The 23,811-nt window shown below is 46.1% G+C and overlaps 1 protein-coding gene across 5 annotated transcripts in view; it reads right to left on the bottom strand.

Annotated features, from left to right (window-relative positions):
• SLC16A12 (solute carrier family 16 member 12) overlaps positions 1 to 23,811 on the bottom strand; it is a 190,168-nt gene that overhangs the window by 32,280 nt on the left and 134,077 nt on the right. For 3 of the 5 annotated variants that reach the window (XM_068257554.1, XM_068257555.1, XM_068257553.1), the window contains exon 2: positions 1,187 to 1,460. In XM_068257554.1, the coding sequence (XP_068113655.1) occupies positions 1,187 to 1,299 (113 nt within the window). In that variant the 5' untranslated portion in view covers positions 1,300 to 1,460. Of the gene's footprint in view, positions 1 to 1,186; positions 1,461 to 13,249; positions 13,353 to 23,811 lie in introns of those variants that run through there. The other 2 variants (XM_068257552.1, XM_068257556.1) reach the window with 1 other exon arrangement.

Raw genomic sequence — 23,811 nt, 5'->3', positions numbered from 1 at the left:
GAGGGGGAGGGGAAAGCTTGGCTGCCCCTCCCCTTCCGAGACCCCCCAATCCATGGACCATGCGGGCTGGTATAGTCAGGGTGCGGAGCCCCACGCGGCCGGTGCTCCGCATTCTGGCTATCCCAGCCTGCATGGGGGACAAGGGGTTAAAGAGGTCTGGGAGGTGGGACCCCACGTCGTTTTTTTTTATATTTCCCACACTCAGAACGAAGTAAGTAAAACTCTTCCCACTTGGGGGAATCTATGAAAATAATACACTATTGTTACCTGTGCAAAAAAAACTGACATTTTCCGCATTTAAAAGACATTTTTGCCCTTGAAACTTAAAAATCGATTTTCTCAAAAACTATAAGGTCTTTTTGAAAAAAAATGTTTTCCTCTTATTCCCACTGATCCCCTTAATATACCCTAGGAATTTGGTGTTCCTAAACTTTAAGCAGGCTTTGCTATTAACCGTTAAAGTCGGCGGGTTTTTAAATGTATACATTTTTACTTTGAAACTTTAACATCGATTTTCTCAAAAACTATGTCTTTTTGAAAAAATTTTTTTCCTCTTATTCCTCCTGATCTCCTTAATATATTCTCCAAATTTGAGGCTCTTAGCATTTAAGGGGGCTTTGCTATTAACCCTTAAAGTCAGCGGCTACCTAACATTGATCCATGCGTCAACTTTTCCGCTTGGGAGCATGGCCATACGCATTAATTTCGTAATACCCACTGTAATGCGAAAATTACATGAAAAATTACGTTTACGCGAAATTTCGCGAAATCCTTCTTCATTACGATTATGTACTTACGGCCATAATCGTAATTACACTAATTACGCGAATTTTTGCGAAATCATAATTACGTCATTACGCTCATCTCTAATTGTACTGCGTTGTAACTAATCACGCTGTTCTTGCTGCATGCAGGCTCTGTATTAAAGTCAATGTCCAGTCTGCATTGCAGTTCACACTCAAAGTGTGCACTATGCGCTGACAACTGTGAACCTAGCCTTATTTGCTGCTGCATCAGCTACTCTTGAAAGGATTCTCCACTTCCTGTCTAAATAGGAAGTTATAGGAGTTCTAAAATATGGGCACACTGCACAGCAATAAAAGCCAAAGGCGGTTACAAACTCTTCCCACACCATTCAAAACTATTTTTCTGGGGAATTGGTCTTTAGGAAAGAGATTCTTCATACCTCGTAACAGCCCGTGTGCAAACTGTGACAAGAAAGCAGCCAATCACAATCATCCACCCCCAGCCTCCATCAGGTGGCAGTGTGTGCAAGCTCTTCTTCATCATGGCCGACATCCTCAGTCTGTGTTCCGCCTAGAGGTGCTACCTGCACCTTGTATAAAGTTTGGCACAGGGGCTTCGTCCACATAAGATCACACCCAAACACCTGCAGCTTTCCGGCGACATGTGAAATATTCCTGGGAGGACCCTTTCTTGTGAAGGCTTTTATTCATCATCTGTAAAAATAAGATAGCCATTAGTTTGGATTTAGTTAGGGTTCAAATGCAAATTACCATAATAACCATAAGCAAATAGCAAATGTAGCAGAAGGCAGTTATTCCCTGTACACCGGGATCCAGACTGTGGTAGTTAAAGTGAACCCGAGGGGAGATGGATATGGAGGCTGATAATATTTATTTTCATTTAAGTGACACCATTTGCTATCCTGCTGATCTCTTTGGTTGCAGTAGTGTCTGAGACACAACCCTAAGGCTGCTTACACACCAAGATGTTACAGGCGCACGTTAGTGCGCCTGTAACGCTCCCCCAACGCACAGCAATGTAACACAAGTGGGCTGTTCACACAGCCCACGTTGCGTTACATGTAACGCTTCACGTTCTGTGCAAAGTGCAGCATGCTACGGCGTTGGAGCGGCTATAGCCGCGTTAGACTGTTTGCACATGCGCAGTGGGGGGCGGAGAGGAGGCGGGGAGAGCCAGCTACAGAAGCCGCGCACATGGCTACTTAATATTCACTGCACTGGCGGGCGCTGATTGGCCGGCGGGACCACGTGATGCGGAGTGTCTCGCTCCGCATCACGTGGTCCCGCTGGCCAATCAGCGCCCCTCTGGGAGACATTATAGGACTCGAGCCGCCTAACGCGGCTCACTCTACCGTCGGCTCTTGCAGCACCATACGTTGTGTTAGGTGCACGTTATGCGACCTTAACGTGCCACCTAATGCAACGTCTTGGTGTGCAAGAAGCCTTAAACAAGCATGCAGCAAATCCAGTCAGACTTAAAGAGAACCTGTACTGAGTAAAAATATTTAAAATAAACACATGAGGTAACTTCAAATGAACATTACATAGTTACCTTGCCATCAGTTCCTCTCAGAAGCTCACCAATTTCTTCTGACAATGATCCCTACCAGACTTCTGACAATATTTTGTCAGATCTGAAATATATATGTTGCTGTCAGTAAAGTATCAGTTGCTGTCAGTTATAGCTAAGAGGAAAACTGATGTACCAGGTAATGTCCATGTTTCCCTATGGCTCAAGTGGGCGATGTTACAGTTTAACTGTGTGCTGACCAGAAAGCTGTTATGGGTAATGGCCATTTTCAAAATGGAGGACGGAAAATTACCTTGATCACAGTGAACAAACAGGACGTGGGACAGGAGAAAGACACTGAGGAGTAGACTACATGGATGGTAAGTATGACTTGTGTATGCTTATTTTGACTTTTAATTTTCAGTTCAGGTTTTCTTTAAGTCATAGCACCTGATCTTAGGGGCGTAACAATAGACCTTGCAAGGGATGCAGCCACAGAAGCTGCAGGGGGCCCCATGGGGGGAGAAGCACGTAGAGAAAAAAGCCTTCTGCTCTCTGCACAAATGTTCTAATGACTGCATCTACTCAGTCACTGATAAGGAATCATACACAGTTTTGTAGAAAGTCTCAGGGTTCAGTCTCAGGCAGCAGGGTTTTGTGTACAGTGCTGCTCTACCTCCAGCCTCTCTACCCCTTCCCAAGTGCTGTGTACTGTAGTGATGCTGGAGAAGTCTGCAGAGCCAGTTCTGCTCCATCAGAGGTGGACAGAGTGAGTGTAATAAGCTGAGGCTGGGAGCACACTCATCTGTCGGCACAGACCCACAAAACACATTGCCTGTGCTTAATACATTTCCTATTTATATGAACATGTTATTGTTATTGGGGTAAGCCGCCACTATTTTTCTATTTTTAGCTGTTCTTAACTCAATCTTATCTACTTCTGGGCGCCTCTTACCCCCTTTGTGTTATCAGTGCTGAACTCTCCCATCCCATTCACATACTAATCCCATTTAATGTTTGCCAGTTCTCTTTACACATAAGCAAATAGATGCGTCCTTAGGTAGGCTTAAAAAAAAGGACGTGTTCATCAAAGTAGTGTCAGTAAGCAAACCTCAATAACCACAGTTGATCCATAAAGAGGCAACAGATGATCCTCAATAAAGTTAGTTCTAAACAAATTCAAAGGCTTTGTATGGCAAGTTTGACAAGATCTTATTTATGTAGCATTTATATAGCACTGACATATTTTACTGCATTGCACAGAGTGTATAGTCTTGTTACTAACTGTCCGTCAGAGGAGCTCACAATCTAACCACTACCATAGTCATATGTCCACAATAATCTAGGGACAAATTATAGGAGAAGTTAATTATCTGTATGTTTTGGGATGTGGGAGGAAACCAGAGTGCCCATACGAAGAAAGTGGGTGGTGAAGCAATGACAGCGACATGTAAGCACGCCACATAAAAGTCATTCCGGGTCGTGTTGTCATTGCAATAGGCAAGTTTCCAAACGTGTGCATTAAAAAAGGGCGCCTGGAAAAAAGGGCGCGGGATATAGCCGAAATTATAAGTTGTAATGTAAAACAATATTTTTCGTTTATAGCTTATTGTCACAAGAGCCCTCAATGGCTGACCGCACTTAGCCTTCTAAACGGTGCCAGCGCACAGATCGTGCGAACTCTGGTCGCAGTCAATGCGCAGGAACCGTTAAGAATTAGCCGCAGACAACTCAGAAGGGAGCCTGTGAGACACGGGTGATTACAACGTCACCTACTGGTTCAGAGTAAACTGCCACCACCGCGGTTACTATGGGACCGTGGGGCCCACTAACTGACTGACTAATCCTGCGAATAAAACGGTTAAACACACGATATTCTGTCTAGCCAACAACAAACAAACAGTAGCGTATCTTCAGAGACCCGGGATCATTTCTGTGTGTGCTGATAAGCAGGGTAGCGAAACAGTGAATGACTTGGGAAAAGTCGTTTATTCACGCAATATAAATAATTAATATATACAGACAATTATGAAAATCAACAATTATGAAAACAGTAATAGCCAGTATGAAAAATAAAAGAAGGGAGAAAAATACTTAGTTCTTGGAAAGATGTCCTTATTGTGGGAAGAATCATAAAGTCCTTGGTTTCAAAGTCCAGAGTTCAGAGTTCAGACCAGGTGGATGCCAGCATATCCTCAAGCTGGCATCTGATGAGTGCAAGATGTTTCAGTGTGGAGGACCCTGAGTTTTGGCTCCTCTCCCATTCTTATGCCCCTGATTCAGTAGGAGGAAGTGAGGGCGGGCCCACACACCCCCTTAGAACATGAGATGAGTCCTGCCCTTGTCCTGGAGACCAGAAATCATGCCTTAACCATATATGGGCTCTATCTCACAGAACCGTACAGGTCAGGGCAGATTTACTAATATTTTCAGGTCTGCCTCGATGTACCCAGCAGTCTGATACCAAACATGAGGGGTGGGACCCCTGTGGTACCATTAGGGCACTGTTGGACTGCCTAACGGGCAGTCTTTACCTCAGAAGGTTCTGAAATGTGCTCAGAACCAACGCCAGGCAGGGCCCTACCTGCTCTGTTAGTTTGGAGGGTCTGCCAGCCTGGCAACACAGAAAATATGATACATATAGCAGTTTATGGAATATGAGAGACCCCTGGGATTTATACCAGGTCATTCCCAGGCAAAGGTTCTTTGAAGTTGGCAGCAGCAAGCCACATGTCGGCTCCCTGCTGGGAAAAGGAGTCGGAGTGTCTGAGTTCCCTCACTCTAAATTGGTTCTGTCATGGTGTTTGTCACCTTATACCTGATGGATGGGCCATCAGCACAGCTTGAAGCCAGGGACTCTCTGGGCCCAGGCTCATTAGCATATCAAAAGGGCCAACCAGCATTTGGAATGGTGCTCTCGTTGCTATTCCTCTGCTAAGAAAGGACTGCAGACCTCCTACACAATAAATCCAGATTGTACCGTTTTGAAGCGCAATCGATGCAGGAATCGAGTGCGATCGTTCTTTTCTTCACGGGCGGTTCCAGGACGCGCCTGCGTCCCCGCAATCGTCCGTGACAGCCCCCCCCCTTGTCCGTGGCTTAGCCACTCATCCGCAAGATGTGTGGCGGCGCCGCTAACCTGGCTGACGGGCCTCGAGTTGCCGGTACGGCGGGAAAACCTATTGGAGCCTGTGGCTCGGTTCCCCTGGACCGGTCGCGGTCTGCTACCCTCAGGGTTGACCCAACATGGACCGTTCTGGACAGGGCGTTTGCGCCACTGCAGTTGGACGTGGTGTCTGCCGGGACTGCTGACAACGGGCAGTGGGTTGGTTAGGTCAACAGCCAGCCCACGCAGGGTTCCCCTGCTAAGTGGCTGTGGACCTAAGGGAACCCCGCGGGAATCCCTGGACCTTCCCAGCTCCTGACAGACGGCACATGCCCTGCAGTAGTTTGCTACATCCCTGTTCATCCGGGGCCAATAAAACTGGTTCCGAATACCGGCGAGTGTCTTGCGGACCCCTGAGTGCCCTGTCAGAGGATTACCATGTGCGGATTTCAGCACATGTCCCCTGAACGCACTCGGGACCACAAGCCATTTGGTATTCGCGTGGGATCTACCTGTAGGGGGCTGTGCAGACTCACTGTACAGTCTCCCACCTTCCCAGTACACCTTGAAAGCGGCCCCGTCTGCGAGGGGCTCAGCGGCTTGCTGCATGAGCACCTCCAGGCTTGGGTCACTTTGTAGTGCGGCTGAGAATACGGCGCTGTCAGTTTCAGCCAACTGGCTCATGTCACACGAGGCCAGCGGCTGAAAGGTCTCATCCCTGCGGTCAGAGGAGGGGGAGGAGGCCGGAACCCCCTCCACCTGTTCTGAGCTCGGGTTCTGAGCAGTGCAGCTGCGCGGTATTGCTAGCACAGGTACACTGTCAGAATGGCACAGACGGACATTACTCAGATCATCATTGCATGCAGTAATGACATTGACAGGTATAGACATTTTTTCATTACAGACAGGTTGTACAGGAGACTCAGGTACAGTTGCAGCATCATCACAACAGACAGTCTGTACCTCAAACTCAGGTGCCTTTGAAGCAGGCACTATTGAACCTGGTACCCTTGAACTGGGCACATTCAACCCACCTCCCCCTGGTGCTCCCCCAAGTGTATAAAGTACCTGGTGGTGGGTGGAGAGTCCGTCTCCTTCCGTGAGCGACAAGGCGGTCGTGGCAGGTTCATAGTAGGACACAAGCTTGCCCAAATCAGTCCCTAGCAACACAGGGACTGGGAGATCCTTCATAACCCCAACAACCCTTTCGTGGACCCCTCCCACTCCCGAATCCAGCTTCACTCTGGCATGGGCTATGTGGAAAAGGGTGCCCTCTACTCCAGTAAGGGCAAGGGATCGGCTGGAGCTGATGCTCTCCTTTGGCACAAGATGTGAGTGAACTAACGTGATGTCAGCTCCGGTGTCTCGAAATCCGGTGACAACTTTGCCGTTCACTCTAACAAGTTGCTGCTGGTCGGTTCGGTCGCGGATTTCCTTTCCGCGGGCAAACAGGACAAAATCGGATGATCCAGGCTGTGGTTCGCTGGCGGGTTGCCTCTGCTGTGGGTGAGGTGCAGGTGATGCAGATGATCCAGGTGCTGGTGGTGTCTGTCTCCGCTCCGGACAGTCGAATTTCATGTGTCCGGGCTGGCGGCAGTAGTGACAGGTGACCTCTCCAGGCGCTGCAGGCCTGGGTACAGCAGCTGCGCTGGGTGGCCTCTGTGGCGGACGGCTCACAGGGGCAGGAGGGTCTGCCGAGGTATTGGGCTGACCTCCTCTCCAGCTGGATGGGACAGTCCTGCGGGTATCAGCCACCCGGGTAGTTGCAAAAGTCTCAGCAAGGTCTGCAGCGACAGTTGCTGAAGCCGGCCTGCGTTCTAGCACAAACTGGCGTACATCAGCAGGGCAAATGTTCAGAAATTGTTCCAGGACTATCAAGTCCTCCAGGACATCATAAGACCCTTTGGTGAGGCCTAGTGTCCACTGGCGGAGTGTGGTGAGCAAGCTGCTGACCACATCTCGGTACGAATCAGAAGACTTTTTCTGCCAGGCCCTGAACTTTTTCCGATAGGCTTCTGGCGTCAGCTGGTACTTAGTAATGATAGCGTCTTTTATAGCAGCATAATCATTATCCTTCTCCGCAGGCAATTCTGCGAAGGCATCAAGCGCTTTGTAGCGCAGCAACGGTGTCAGATGTCTGGCCCACTGGTCTTGGGACAGACGATACTGACGGCATGCTTTTTCAAAAGACCGCAAAAACAAGTCAATGTCAGTGTCTTTTTCAATATTAGCAAACTTAAATTTTGCACTTACGGGTGCTGCAGCTCCTTCAGCAGGGAGGCTGGGCGGTGAACTCCGGCTGGCCTGTTGAACCTTTGCCATGTTGAGCTCATGCTGTCGTTGGCGCTCCCGCTCAGCGGCATCCCTCTCTGCGTGGCGTTCAGCAGCAGCAGCAGCAGCTTGCCGCTCCCGTTCCTCTCGTGCTTCCATGTACTGCATGTACTTGTCCAGGTCAGTCTCCATCAGCTTTTGTAATGCCTGCTGCATTACCGGGTCAGCACCCATGGACAGTCCAGTACTGGCCAGTTCCGGGCGAGTAATGTCAGAAACTCTGGGATTGGGGTCCATACTGACAGTCTCTGGCGTAACTGTTGCAACAGGGCCCGCAGGATGCTCAACCTCTGTACGCCTAAGATCTTCAGCCTCTGGTTCCCCTTGATTGTCAGATGGGCTGGTATCCACCTCAGCGGACACTCCCGGCTCCCGCAGTTGCTGGGCATCCCATCTGGACAAGTCTGCTATCAGGTCCCGTTTTGTCTTGCGGAGGATGCCAATGCCCCTCTCTTCGCAAAGATTTTCCAGGTCTGCTAGGCACATGTTCTGGTAGTTCCCGGACATTTCCATGCCAAATAAAATAAAACTTTGGGGAAGGGGTACTGGCTACACAGTCTCTCTGTATATATAAAAAATATATTGCCTTCCAGCTACACCAACGAATTAGTTCGTTTCTCGATAGCGCTAGCGCTATCGCAGATACTTTCAGCACAACACAGATCCCACCGCTGCCACCACTGTCACAAGAGCCCTCAATGGCTGACCGCACTTAGCCTTCTAAACGGTGCCAGCGCACAGATCGTGCGAACTCTGGTCGCAGTCAATGCGCAGGAACCGTTAAGAATTAGCCGCAGACAACTCAGAAGGGAGCCTGTGAGACACGGGTGATTACAACGTCACCTACTGGTTCAGAGTAAACTGCCACCACCGCGGTTACTATGGGACCGTGGGGCCCACTAACTGACTGACTAATCCTGCGAATAAAACGGTTAAACACACGATATTCTGTCTAGCCAACAACAAACAAACAGTAGCGTATCTTCAGAGACCCGGGATCATTTCTGTGTGTGCTGATAAGCAGGGTAGCGAAACAGTGAATGACTTGGGAAAAGTCGTTTATTCACGCAATATAAATAATTAATATATACAGACAATTATGAAAATCAACAATTATGAAAACAGTAATAGCCAGTATGAAAAATAAAAGAAGGGAGAAAAATACTTAGTTCTTGGAAAGATGTCCTTATTGTGGGAAGAATCATAAAGTCCTTGGTTTCAAAGTCCAGAGTTCAGACCAGGTGGATGCCAGCATATCCTCAAGCTGGCATCTGATGAGTGCAAGATGTTTCAGTGTGGAGGACCCTGAGTTTTGGCTCCTCTCCCATTCTTATGCCCCTGATTCAGTAGGAGGAAGTGAGGGCGGGCCCACACACCCCCTTAGAACATGAGATGAGTCCTGCCCTTGTCCTGGAGACCAGAAATCATGCCTTAACCATATATGGGCTCTATCTCACAGAACCGTACAGGTCAGGGCAGATTTACTAATATTTTCAGGTCTGCCTCGATGTACCCAGCAGTCTGATACCAAACATGAGGGGTGGGACCCCTGTGGTACCATTAGGGCACTGTTGGACTGCCTAACGGGCAGTCTTTACCTCAGAAGGTTCTGAAATGTGCTCAGAACCAACGCCAGGCAGGGCCCTACCTGCTCTGTTAGTTTGGAGGGTCTGCCAGCCTGGCAACACAGAAAATATGATACATATAGCAGTTTATGGAATATGAGAGACCCCTGGGATTTATACCAGGTCATTCCCAGGCAAAGGTTCTTTGAAGTTGGCAGCAGCAAGCCACATGTCGGCTCCCTGCTGGGAAAAGGAGTCGGAGTGTCTGAGTTCCCTCACTCTAAATTGGTTCTGTCATGGTGTTTGTCACCTTATACCTGATGGATGGGCCATCAGCACAGCTTGAAGCCAGGGACTCTCTGGGCCCAGGCTCATTAGCATATCAAAAGGGCCAACCAGCATTTGGAATGGTGCTCTCGTTGCTATTCCTCTGCTAAGAAAGGACTGCAGACCTCCTACACAATAAATCCAGATTGTACCGTTTTGAAGCGCAATCGATGCAGGAATCGAGTGCGATCGTTCTTTTCTTCACGGGCGGTTCCAGGACGCGCCTGCGTCCCCGCAATCGTCCGTGACACTTATAAACAAAAATCTAGTGCTAACAGGTAGATGAAGAAAGATGGAAGCTGGCACTGCTGCAGGTGGTCAATTTATTGTCGTAACATTGTAAGTACAAATGTGCAATGGTGCAACAACATGCAAGTTACAATTGGTGAGGCACATACCCTGTGAGAGGAGGCATAGGTGGTGGTGGGTGCTGAGCACTGGATGCCTGACGGCCGTTTCGCGCTGAACAGCGCTTCTACGGAGGCTACGGAGCCTCTGTAGAAGCGCTGTTCAGCGCGAAACGGCTGTCAGGCATCCAGTGCCCAGCACCCACCACCACCACCACCTATGCCTCCTCTCACAGGGTATGTGCCTCACCAATTGTAACTTGCATGTTGTTGCACCATTGCACATTTGTACTTACAATGTTACGACAATAAATTGACCACCTGCAGCAGTGCCAGCTTCCATCTTTCTTCATCTACCTGTTTGCATCACTGTCAGCTTGAGCACGCATCAGTGGGTGTCCAGGAAACAAGGAGGAGGCATATTTGAAAAGGTCCTCACACGTCTACTGCATGATCTGCATTGAGTGGTACCCTGTAGTGCCAACCTTTTGCTTTCTTCTATTTGAAAAATCTAGTGCTACATAGGTTGTATAAACGGAAATGAAACGACAAAACACTGTCTATAACAAACGATATCGGAAATGAAACGCCAAATAGTGTCTATAACAAAAAACAATATTTACACTTGTATTAAGCATAGTAATTCAATGGTAGATTTTACAGGTATTTTACTGCAATTATACCTAAGTGTAGGCTCATACAGATCTCTCCCTAACCAATAGACCCTTACTTTGTGTAAATATACATAATTTAATAAATTGTATATATTACAAATATTGTACTGTAACTATACCTAACCCTACTATCACACAGAACCCTCCCTGTACCTATCCCTAACCCCTAGATCCCCCTGGTGGTACCTAACCTTAACCACCTCCCTGGTGGTGCCTAACTCTAAAACCCCCCTGGTGATGCCTAACCCTAAGACCCCCCCCCCCCCCCGACCTGGTGGTGCCTAATCCTAACCACCCCCCTGGTGGTGCCTAATCCTAAGACCCCCCTGGTGGTGCCTAAACTTAAGACCTCCCTGGTGGTGCCTAACCCTAAATCTCCCCTGGTGGTGCCTAACTCTAACCACACACCTGGTGGTGCCTAAACCTAACCATCCCCCTGATGGTGCCTAACCCTAACCATCTCCACTGCACAAACACCCTTACACACATATAAACAATAATATATTTAATCCTTAAAATACTTCACTATAAACAACATGAATACAATAATGTATATATTTGTAATATAATAAACAGCCTTAAAGTCACATACACATTAATAATATTATAAATAGAAAAATGTATATATATATATATATATATATATATATATATATGTATTAGCCTTACAATCACGTACGCATTAAAAATCTTAAAATAACAGTAATATTAAAGGCGATATATTAGTAAGTTAATCTGAAAACTATAATCTACGCATTCTAAGTGTAAAAAACAAAGTTAATACCAAAAGCAATGCATTTCTAATAGAATAAGGTTGAAAGCGATATTCAACCCATTCAGGTTCCGTCGTTTTCATGTGAGAAATGTTCACCTCCCATTCATTAGCCTATAACTTTATCACTACTTATCACAATGAACTGATCTATATCTTGTTTTTTCCGCCACCAATTAGGCTTTCTTTGGGGGGTACATTTTGCTAAGAGCCACTTTACTGTAAATGCATTTTAACAGGAAGAATAAGAAAAAAATGGAAAAATTCATTATTTCTCAGTTTTCAGCCATTATAGTTTTAAAATAATACATGCCTCCATAATTAAAACTCACGTATTGTATTTGCCCATATGTCCCGGTTATTACACCGTTAAAATTATGTCCCTATCACAATGTATGGCGACAATATTTTATTTGGAAATAAAGGTGCATTTTTTCCGTTTTGCATCTATCACTATTTACAAGTTTAAAATAAAAAAAAATATAGAAATATTTCATCTTTACATTGATATTTAAAAAGTTTAGACCCTTAGGTAAATATTTACATGTTTGTTTGTTTTTTTATTGTAATGTTTTTTTTTTTTTATAGTAAACATTTTATTTGGGTAGTTTTGGGAGGGTGGGAGGTAAACAATAGGTTTGTAATCTAAATGTGTGTTGATTTTCATTTTTTTTTATTTTCAGTTGTAGTATTACTTTTTGGCCACAAGATGGCGGCCATGAGTTTGTTTACATGACGTCACTCTAAGTGTACCACACGCTTAGAGTGACGCATCGGGGAGGGAACAGCCAGAAAAGGCGCAGCTTCCGAGAGAAGCTGTCGCTTTTTCAGCGGGGGAGAGGAATCAGTGATCGGGCACCGCAGCCCGATTCACTGATTGCCTGGCTACCGAATCCGCGGCCGGGAGCGCGCGTGAACGCGCGCGATCGGCCGTGGGAGCGCATGGTTCCTGGACGTAGTTTCTACGTCCAGGAACCAAAATAGGTTAAGCATTATACGTATGAAAACTAATTTTAAAATTATATTATAAGTGTAAACGAAAATTTACTTGTTACAGTCCTGAAAGCGAAATTTAAAAACGAAAAGTAAGTAAGTAAAACCTCCTATAAACGAAATTTAAAAATGAAAAAATAAGTAAAACCGCCTATAAGCAAAATTTAAAAACTAAAAAATAAGTAAACCACAAAGTCAAAAGGAATTTGTAAACAATATTTGTAATAAACCTTATTCTGTAAATGAAAACTTTTGTTAACATGATCCCTGCAACCGCTATTTCTCGGGCGCCCAAATTTCCTGTCGGCTGCCCAATAGCCGATATTTTGCATTGCAGTCTATGGCGGCATCCTTTTTTGTCCATTAGCCATGTGCGCCCTTTTTTACTGCTTCCTTTCCAAACACCTTTATAAAGAGTTAATTTACTATGGTTTGGGAACACTGCAAAACACAATTGATCCTGAATTTATTTAAAAAAATGTCATCACCATATAGTGAGGATGACTTGAAAGATTATTATTTATTTATATTGTACTGACATCTTCCACAGCATTTCACATAGTACTTTGAACAAGTCATGTCATTAACTGTGGACCTCATCAATTCCTATCATTTTCTCCGTATTTACAATGATTCCCTCCAGGCACTCTGGTTCCCTCTCATATCACAAAATCATTCGGGTAAGTGAATTGGTCCTTCCAAAATTGGCCATAGGTCATGTTAGGAATTCTGGGACAGTGTATAGTAGTGAATTACAGTTTGTGCTATTGCAGCTAAACACACCACACGTGACATACCCAGGCTAAAATGCTCCTGCATAAAAGTTATAAACAACTACCGTAGTAAAAAAGGCCCACCTGTTAAAAAACGGGCACTAGGCCATTACCGTGACACCCCCCTCCTCCCCGGCAACACGCGCACGGACGTGTCCCACGCGGCCTTCCACCACAGCTGACCGAAGTCTATGCACAAAGGGAGATGCTGCTTGCTTGGCAGTTGAAAAAAGCTGTTATTTCCCACAATGCAACGAGGTTCACAGACAGCTGTCAGGACCAGACGGACGGACACAGGGACAGGGGTTTTATTATATAGGATACACCTGTCTGATCAATGTGAACTAAAATTTTACATGCAATGACCTGCACTCATATGATAGCGTTATCCTAGGAACATGTGAGCATAAATTTGCATTAAGTAAGGAAGAAAAATGTACCACTCGTGCAATCATTTTGCATTATCTTTACATATAATATCAATTATATATTAATATTTCAATTACAGTGGGGTGCGAAAGTTTGGGCAACCTTGTTAATCATCATGATTTTCCTGTATAAATCGTTAGTTGTTTCAATAAAGAATGTCAGTTAAATATATCATATAGGAGACACACACATTGATATTTGAGAAGTGAAATTAAGTTTATTGGATTTACAGAAAGTGTGCAATAATTGTTTAAACACAATTAGGCAGGTGCATAAATTTGAGCACCACAAAAAAGAAATGAAATCAATATTTAGTAGATCCTCCCTTTGCAGAAATTACAGCTTCTAAATGCTTTCTGTAGGTTCCAATGAGAGTCTGGATTCTGGTTGAAGGTATTTTGAAACATTCCTCTTTACAAAACAGCTCAGATTTGATGGTTTTCGAGCATGGACAGCTCTCTTTAACTCACACCACAGATTTTCAATTATATTCAGGTCTGGGGACTCAGATGGCCATTTCAGAACGTTGTACTTGTTCCTCTGCATGAATGCCTTAGTGGATTTTGAGCAGTGTTTAGAGTCATTGTCTTGCTGAAAGATCCAGCCCTGGCACACCTTCAGCTTTGTCACTGATTCCTGGACATTGGTCTCCAGAATCTGCTGATACTGAGTGGAATCGATGCGTCCCTCAACTTTGACAAGATTTCCAGTCCCAGCACTGGCCACACAGCCCCACAGCATGATAGAACCACCACCATATGTTACTGTAGGTAGCAGGTGTTTTTCTTAGAATGCTGTGTTCTTTTTCCTCCATGCATAATGCCTCAATAACTCAATTTTAGTTTCATCAGCCCAAAGCACCTTATTCTAAAATGAAGCTGGCTTGCCCAAATGTGCATTTGTGACCAGGAGCGTACTGCACAGGCCCAGTATGGTCTGTGCCTGCACAGTGCGCTCCTGGTGACATCAGCGGGAGCGAGGACACGGCAACGCAGGTGCAGTGGTTTTCAGACTTTAAAGTCTGAAATTCCAGAAGTGAACCGGAGGTGGGGCCGGAGCATCGGTGAGTGGCTGCACGGGCACAGGATGCCTGCGGGGGACCATTAGAAGCCCCGGGTAAGTTCAACTTATTTTCCCCGACCCCCCTACAGTATTCCTTTAAAGAGACTCTGTAACAAAAATTGCATCCTGTTTTTTATCATCCTACAAGTTCCAAAAGCTATTCTAATGTGCTCTGGCTTACTGCAGCACGTTCTACTATCACCATCTCTGTAATAAATCAACTTATCTCTCTCTTGTCAGACTTGTCAGCCTGTGTCTGGAAGGCTGCCAAGTTCATCTGTGTTGTGGTTCTGTGATGCATCTCCCCCCTCCAGGCCCCTCTCTGCACACTGCCTGTGTATTATTTAGATAAGGGCAGCTTCTCTCTTATCTTTTACAAGCTGGATAAATCCTCCTCTGAGCTGGCTGGGCTTTCACATACTGAGGAATTACATACAGGCAGAGCTGTCTGCACTCTGCAGGAAGAAACAGCCTGACACTTCAGTGGATGATAGCTGCAGGGGGAAAGAAACACACAAATGATCTCTTGAGATTCAAAAGGAAGGGTGTATACAGCCTGCTTGTGTATGAATGTATTTTCTATGTGTGGACATACTGTACATCAACCTACTTCCTGTTTTGGTGGCCATTTTGTTTGTTTATAAACAAACTTTTTAAAACTGTTTTTAACCACTTTTAATGCGGCGAGGAGCGGCGAAATTGTGACAGAGAGTAATAGGAGATGTCCCCTAACACACTGGTATGTTTACTTTTGTGCGATTTTAACAATACAGATTCTCTTTAAACTTTGGAGCAAGTGTGTGCTGAATTGTACAAGTGTGGTGACATAGTAAACTAGCATTAACTCCTTCCTTGGTTGGTAGATTCAATAGGTGAAACAAGGAGGGGGGATATTTGGTTTATGAAAGCAAACTTTGATCATCAGAATTGATTGCTGTGGTGGGACAATCACTCTCTGGGTGATAATGATATGAGCAGCAGAGCAGTCTGAGGGCCCGTTTCCACTATCGCGAATTCGCACAGTCAGTACAAGTGGATGGGACTGTTTCCACTTGTGCGTTTCCCCGCACGTTTTTCTGTGCAGAAAAAATCTGCAGGGTAGGGGCCTCAGAATTCGCCTGCGTGTGGAATGCAGGCGAATCGCACACAATGTATTTAATAGGGAAATCGCATGCGTTTTCCCCATGCGTTTTTTGCCGCGATTTCGCATGCGATTTCGCATAGGTACCCATGTTAATTCACACAGGCAGTGACATGGTTAAAATCGCATCACCCTAACCTATGCGAAATCGCATGCGAAATCGTGGCAAAAAACGCATGCGGAATCGCACCCGCATGCGATTTTGCCTGCGGTGATTCGCCGGCGATTCCGCAACGCTATAGTGGAAACGGGCCCTCAGAGATAGAGGCGCATGCAGGCACATGCAGCTGTGTCAGCAGATTAGTCCTTCCAGCGCAGGGAATGTGCTGTGAAAATGTGAGTACACTGTGTGCAGCTTTTGGTCTTGTGGAGCTGGCTGCTCTCTTTAAGGCTCTTACACACATCAGACTATAGTCTTTGGAAACTGAAAGATCACAGACCAATCTTACCACCCTTCATGTAGTATGAGAGCCATACTCTACACAGTCTTTTCTATGGAGCTGAACTCCACATCAGAAAAAAATCTTTGCAAGATGCTGCACACACAGATGCTGTACAGAGCAGACACAAAAGATCAGTATCTGCAAAAGATCTGTTCCTGCCAAAAATCCATTCCTGCAAATTGCAATGATAGTCTATGAGATCTGCAGATCATCATACACACATGATTTAACTGACATTCATCTGCAGATCAAGCAATCATCTGTAGATCTGAAAATCCATCCTGGTGGATCTGATCTGCAGATGAATGTCAGTTAAATCATGTGTGTATGATGATCTGCAGATCTCATAGACTATCATTGCAATTTGCAGGAATGGATTTTTGGCAGGAACAGATCTTTTGCAGATACTGATCTTTTGTGTCTGTACAGCATCTGTGTGTGCAGCATCTTGCAAAGATTTTTTCTGATGTGGAGTTCAGCTCCATAGAAAAGACTGTGTAGACTAGAGTATGGCTCTCATACTACATGAAGGGTGGTAAGATTGGTCTGTGATCTTTCATTTTCCAAAGACTATGGTCTGATGTCTGTATGTGGCCTTAGTCTACTGAATGAATCCTGTTATATTGGGATCATTTTACACTTAATCAGATGCTCTCAGTTACAACTGGAAGATGACTGATTTTCAAAGTAATGTCCATGTTTCCCTATGGCTCAGTTCCCACTATATGCGTTTTAACTGAAAGCTTTTTCACAATGCACTGCCAGTTGTCTTTCAGTTATAACTGAGAGCAACTGATTAAGTGTAAAAGCACCCTTAGGGCCCATTCACACTTGAGCATTTTGCCGGCGATTTCGGAAAAACGCTCAAACGCTAGCGCTTTTGAAAGCGCTAGTGTAATAAAAGTCTGTGGGCCCGTTCTTACTTGGGCGCTTTGCGCTAATCACCGCAAATTGCCCAAAAATCGTCAAACGCGCCACCTGCACCATTTTCAGGCAATTTCCCAGTGATCGCGTTTCAGTGCTATAGAAGCGCTAAATGCGATCGCGGAAAAATCGCCGCAATGTTCAGTGATTTTTCCGCCGAAAAATCACTCCCGCAAAACGCCGGCAAAAGTCGCCGGCGTTTTGCATTTCCAAGTGTGAATGGGCCCTAAAGGTGGCCACACACAATACAATAAAATAGGATTTGGCAGCTCCACTGATTTGTCAGGCAAGCTTTGCCCAATGCAGGGAGGAAACTACCCCCTCAAAACGAATTGCAACTACAAATCTTTAAGGGACCATTCACACTTGAGCGAGAATCGCGCGATTCCCATCACCGTAAACCGCTAGCGTATTTTTAAAAACTGCTAGCCATTTAATTCTATGGCAGTGTTCTCACTGCCATGATCGTGGCGTTTTGCGGTTAGTGTTAACCGCAAATGCGTTACATGCAGCTTTTTGCCGGCGATTCCTGAGCGATAGCGATTAGCATTTATAGAACCACTAATTGTGATCGCTCCCAAAACACTACAGTGTCCAGTGATTTTTCTGCGTTAATTGCGGTAAAATCACTCCCGCTAAACGCTAGCGGTAATCGCTAGCGTTTTGCGATTTTAGATGTTACAAAGTTTTAACAAGTTTTGTAGGGTAGTCTCCCCTGCTTCATCAGCTATCAGACAGCACTGTCCGTCTGATTTATCACCCCGATTTCCGCCGGCTACTCTCACTGCAGAGTACCCTTGCCGAGACACAACAGAAGCCTTCTGGGGTGGAGCAGACTGAATTAGGTGTTCAATTTGGAGGCTGCCACATTTATTTCCTTTTAACTACCTTAAGACCGCTCCAAGCCCATGGGCGTGGCCGCGGCAGCAGCCCCAGGACCGCCTAACGCCAGTGTTAAGTCCTGGGGCTGCAGTTTCAGGAGATCGCGCATCTCCTGCTCGAGGGCGGAGCTCCGCCCCCTCTTCAGTCTACGAGCAGCTCTGTTGGTGGGGGGGAAAGGGGGGGGGGATCACTCTTCTCCTGCAGCTTGGCCTTAAAGCTGCAATGGCCAATTACAGAAAAAACAGCCTGGTCTTTTGGGGGGTTTAGCATTGTGGTCCTCAAGTGGTTAAATAATGCGCATTACCAGGTTGTCCTGCTGATCCTCTGCCTCTAATACTTTTAGCCATAGACCCTGAACAAGCATGCAGATCAGGTGCTCTGATTCAAGTCTGACTAGATTAGTTGCACTGTACATAGATTACACACTGTACATAGTGTGTGCTCTGAGTGTGCGCGCTTCTCTTTTTGGTTTTCTTAGTGTACTATGCCTCTGGCTCTGAGGCGGAACCTCACAATTCTATTGTTGTCCAGGGACTCTCCGATCTCGAAGGGCCTGAGCCCACTAACGCAGTTGTATCTGCTTCTGTCCACTTTTCAGCATCTGTAACATTGATGTGTAACTGAAAAAAGGACACAACTGCGCCAGTGGGCTCAGGCCCTCACAGAGCACCTTGGGTATTCAATAGAGACTCCACTGAACAAATAGCACCCTCTCTGGTCATATGTAATACTATTTTCTTAAAGCAGATCATATTTGAAGATATTCAGCACCATGTTACTAGGCAGGAACTCCCATTATGCATCATTTTAATCATTCTTTAACAGGGCCACAGAAGTTAGAATCTATGCCGCATCTGTGGCTCTCTAGTTCTGATGCGGATGGCACTTCTGACTACCATACTGGGTAAGGGGGGGGGGGGCATCTGACTACTATACTAATGGAGAGAGGGGTTGCACTTTTGACTACTGAGGAAGAGGGCAGGAGGGGGGCACATCTGGCTGTACTGGGGTAGTGGGAGAGAGAGGGGCACCTCTGGCTACTACACTGCGGGAGAGGGAGGGGGCACTTCTGACTACTACTGGGTTATACAGGGAGGCACATCTGGCTGTACTGGGGTAGTGGCAGATAGATGGGCACCTCTGGCTACTACACTGCGGGAGAGGGAGGGGGCACTTTTGACTACCATACTGGGGAATAGGGACAGATCTGACTACTAAACTGGGGGAGATGGAGGGGGCACATCTGGCTGTTCTGGGGTAGAGGAAGTGAGAGGGGCACCTCTGACTACAATACTGGGGGAGAAGGAGGGGTCAAATGTGGATGTACTGAGGAAGGGGGAGGTAGAGGAGCATATCTGGCTACTATACTGGTGGGAACAGTTCAGGGGAGGGGCCCACTTTGGGTTCTCCTCCTCTATTGCTGTAGAGCGGTGGAGGGGCAGATGGGGTTAGTCATGGGGGGGATTAGATATACTGACCTGGGGCCAGCATGGCATCACCATCAGCCAGCCCAGCATCACCACCAGCCAACCCAGCACACATCACTGCCAGGCCAGCCAGCTCAGCATCAACACCAGCCAGCCCAGCATCACCACTAGCCAACCCAGCACACATCACTGCCAGGCCAGCCAGCCCAGCATCAACACCAGCCAGCCCAGCATCACCACTAGCCAACCCAGCATCACCACTAGCCAACCCAGCACACATCACTGCCAGGCCAGCCAGCACAGTATCACTACCAGGTTAGCTGAGCACAGCACCCAGGCTAACACAGAAGCCAGGTGAGTGGACACTCTGCTCATATTCTGTAATGCTGCCTATTTATGATATATGTGGGAACACAACTGCTGCACTGTGAGTATATGTAGTGCATTGCAGTGCAGCAAGTTACAAAGCGGTCGTTATAATGCAACGCACCACTGTGAATGTAGCCTAAGTTAAACTGCTGCTAAGTTCATGTACATTTGGCCCCACTCATGACCATGTCCACTTTCCAACGGAAGTTCATACCCATTTTTTGCTGTGGTTCTCAACATGTACTTGGTGCCCAGAAGTGCCCCGGATCTTCCAGGACCCTAGCAACGCATATGGTTGTAACCATTACCAAACTATTTCTATTCCTCTGCTTACACCTCTCCACTTCTCTCACACAGTCATTGGAAAGCTAGATTTGTTGATTTGCATCATGCAGTTATTCTACATACAGTGCTGGGGGATGGTGCAATGTAAAATTTGCATTGGGGCTCATGGCTCTGTAGCTGCACCACTTCTGTGGAATCTGAGCCAAATACCTGCACAACAAACACTCAGCTAGTGATGCCAGATCACCCTATCTATTCTGCATACTCATCCTGAGTTAGTCATTCAGAAAGCACTGAAGAGCAGCGTGACAAAAAAACAGGGCAGGCAGGGAGTAAAGCTGCCCCTCTCTATCATATTGCAGGTTTCTAAGAATACAGCTTAGTATAAAAACACTATACTCAAATACCATTGCAATACAGAAAGACAATAGGTCTAATACTTTGCTAAATACAGTGCAATGAATCATGATTCCTTTTGAGAATAATTAAATGTCAGGTTTATGATTTATTCATTTTTCCTGTTATGCTGGGAATACACGGTTAGATAATGCGCTGGAATCGAGCCAGCGGCTCGATACTGGCGCGTCCCCACTCGTCCCCGCGGCCGCCCGGATCGATTCCCACTCGTCCCCTCGGGCACTTCCTTATCAGTGCTTCGTTTTTTTGCATTGTCCACCCGCGGGGATTGAGCGCGGAATCGATCCGCCCCGGTGATCGGACACGTTGGATATTATCAATTATCAAGATAACAAGAAACTCGCCGTGTATGCCCAGCATTGCAGACCAGGCATCCTAACCATTAGGTGGAGAAATTCAAATGGTATTTTTTTTTTATTGTTTTTTTTTTTGTCCCCGTCTTTGCTTCCACTGAACAGTCACGTTCCTTTAAAGGGCACTTGAAGTGAGAGGGATATGGAGGAAGCCATATGTATTTCCTTTTGAACAATACCAGTTGCCTGGTGTCCTTTTGATCTTACTGGCTTCAGTAGTGTCTAAATCACACATCTGAAACAAGCATGACTGAAACAATCAATATCTCTCACTTCAAGCTCCCCTTAAGTACCAAAAAAAAAATTATATATAATTTTTTTACTTTTTAGCACTGAAGATAATTTGCATATTAACTCCATACAAAAAACAATTGCCAAATAAGTGCATATTGTAAATCAAACGTGTTAACTTGTAAATATATCTAAGCGTCCCCTGAAATACCTGACTGGACTGTTGGGGTGCTGTGGAAATAATGTAATTGTATAATATATTAGCCTTACCATACTCCAGCACATTGCCTGTATCCTTGCTGGTCTGTTAGTTAGTGTCATGGTTTATAGAGTTCTAGGCAGCTGCTGCACTATCTATCCCTTGCTTTCCACCTTTGACCCATTATAATGTGAGGAGGGGAGAGGGGCACCAGCTCTGCATTTCCTAAAGGTCTAAGGTTCTCAAACACACATCAGCAACAGACACGGAGAGCAAACAGCCTCTACAATAAGGGATCGTATGTACCTGCAACTTAGGTCACCCAAAACGAATGTTCATTGTCCTGTCCACAGGCTTTTCCTGAGTGTATACAGGCGTCCCCCAACGTTTGCTGACTGCTCGTTAGGCAGGGCCCTATCTGCCCACCTCCCTCCTGCTTACTGCTTGTCCCAGGCCCGGATTTACCTCACAGGAGCCTGTAGGCACAGATGTCCTCCTGGCACCTTAGGCTTCACCCTCCATGAACCTACAATACAAACCCCCACCAAACTGCATCTCAAGTGTGCTGGCTGGCCTAGCTGTCACTTACTTCCCTTGCCATAGGTAGCTACAGGTACCCCATAGTATTAGGTAGCCAGAAGTACCCCCAAGTATTAGGTAGCTAGAGGAACCTCAGTATTCAGTAGCTAGAGGTGCCCCTGACTGAAGGGAGATCTCGTCAGTAGAATGCCGAAAGTTGGGTGAGTAACGAACCTCTGATTTACACTCTCATCAGGACTCTCCACAGGGAATAAGTGAAAGAGGCACTCGGGGATTGGAGTAAGACGCCTTTCCATCATCAGGCGCCTGTTGGCAGTGCCTTATGGCTGCCTGTCACTTGGCAGGAAACTTGACAGGCAGTCTATTGGGCCAATCAAAGTGCGGGGATAATGTCCTTTAACCGTTACTGGACCGATGTAGTAAGAATATACGTCTAGCAGGTGGTGCTGCGGCCCTGACTGGACGTAGACTCTACGTCATACGTCGTCCCCGCCGTTATCGCTGATCTCGCCACTCTGCCCCACCGCAATTCGCTCGCCCTGCCATCTCTATGACGGCAGAGCTCTGTAAGCAGGTCAGGAGTCGTTTTCATTGGCTCCTGACCCTATCATCACTGTAAACCAATCCCATTGGCTTACATTGATTGTCAATGAAAGCGGCTCCTGAACGGCGCACAGCGCTCTGCCATCATAGAGACGGCAGAGAGAGGCGTGACCGGCGGATTTTTGGGGCAATTCGTCGGGAAGCGGTGTTTTACTGTGCTAGCAGCCTTTTGTCCTTAAGGGGGCAGAGGCTGCTGGTACCGAAGTGGTTAAAGTGATTGGACCCCTAGGGGCTCAGGGCAGGACGAGTGGAGGTCTTGTCATTGCCAATTAGCAGGCATAAGTTTGTAGCGCTCGCTGTGCTACTCTGATAAGGTGTGTTAACCCTGATAAGGTGTGTTAACTCTGATAAGGCATGCTATTTGTCTTAGTGAATCTAGCCCAATAACTGTTATTGAAAAGTACCACCCAAAGAAAGCCTAATTTGTGTCGAGAAAAATGTATAGATCATTTCAGTGTGATAAGTAGTGATAAAGTTATTGGGGAATGAATGGGAGGAGCACTGAAATGTGAATATTGCTCTGGTCCATTAGGGGAAAAAACCCTTGCTGGTAAAGTGGTTAATTAGTTATTGAATTATCAACTGAAAGTACTTCAAAAAGCTGGCATTTTTGTTTCTTAATAAAGTAGTGTGAGATGGTAAAACGGTTGCTACTACCTGATCACTGTCCGAACAAGAAGTGACTTATTATTGCCTGTCATGTAGTGGATGGCTAGCTGTAGATGGTGCAATGTTTACTTTTTACTGCATATACTGTACAGTAAGTATATTTTCACAGACCCATTAATTCGTCTGGAGGGGTGGATAGAGGATCTAACTGTATCTTACCCTCAGATGACCTACAAGCAATTAGATAGCTTTTATTCTTAGCCAGACAGGAAATAGCCTAACTATGCATGTCAGATCGTATAACTAGCATGAGTGGACAGAAACAGTGAATTGCAATGAAAGGTTTACAAAATGTGCTCAAATGTATTTCCAAGACTGTCCAGCTCTGTGGCCTCTAGGAAATAAAATATTGAAATTGATTTTGCAACGGGCATTCCCACCCTGCAGGATGAACAGCGGGTAGCGGATGTGTTGTCATGTCCGAGGACAGGGCAAGCTTCCATGGCCACAGACACTGTGAGCATCTCCAGTGAACAGAGTGAGATCTGGCATAGTATGGCACTGCCCTTATGGAGGCACGGTAAGAGCCAGATGTGAATAATTCAATCAAGGGCATAATAATAGCCATGAGGCCGGATCTAGCTACAATGGGGACCCTGGGCAAAATTAACCTAGGGGCCCCCCAGGCATAACCCCTCCCCACCCCCCGACAGACCCTCCCTTACCTAAAGC

The sequence above is a fragment of the Hyperolius riggenbachi genome, chromosome 10 (genome assembly GCF_040937935.1).
Source record: "Hyperolius riggenbachi isolate aHypRig1 chromosome 10, aHypRig1.pri, whole genome shotgun sequence".
Lineage (NCBI taxonomy): Eukaryota > Metazoa > Chordata > Amphibia > Anura > Hyperoliidae > Hyperolius > Hyperolius riggenbachi.
The sequence above is the reverse complement of the archived record's forward strand: the minus strand, read 5'-3'. Positions and strand labels throughout refer to the sequence as shown.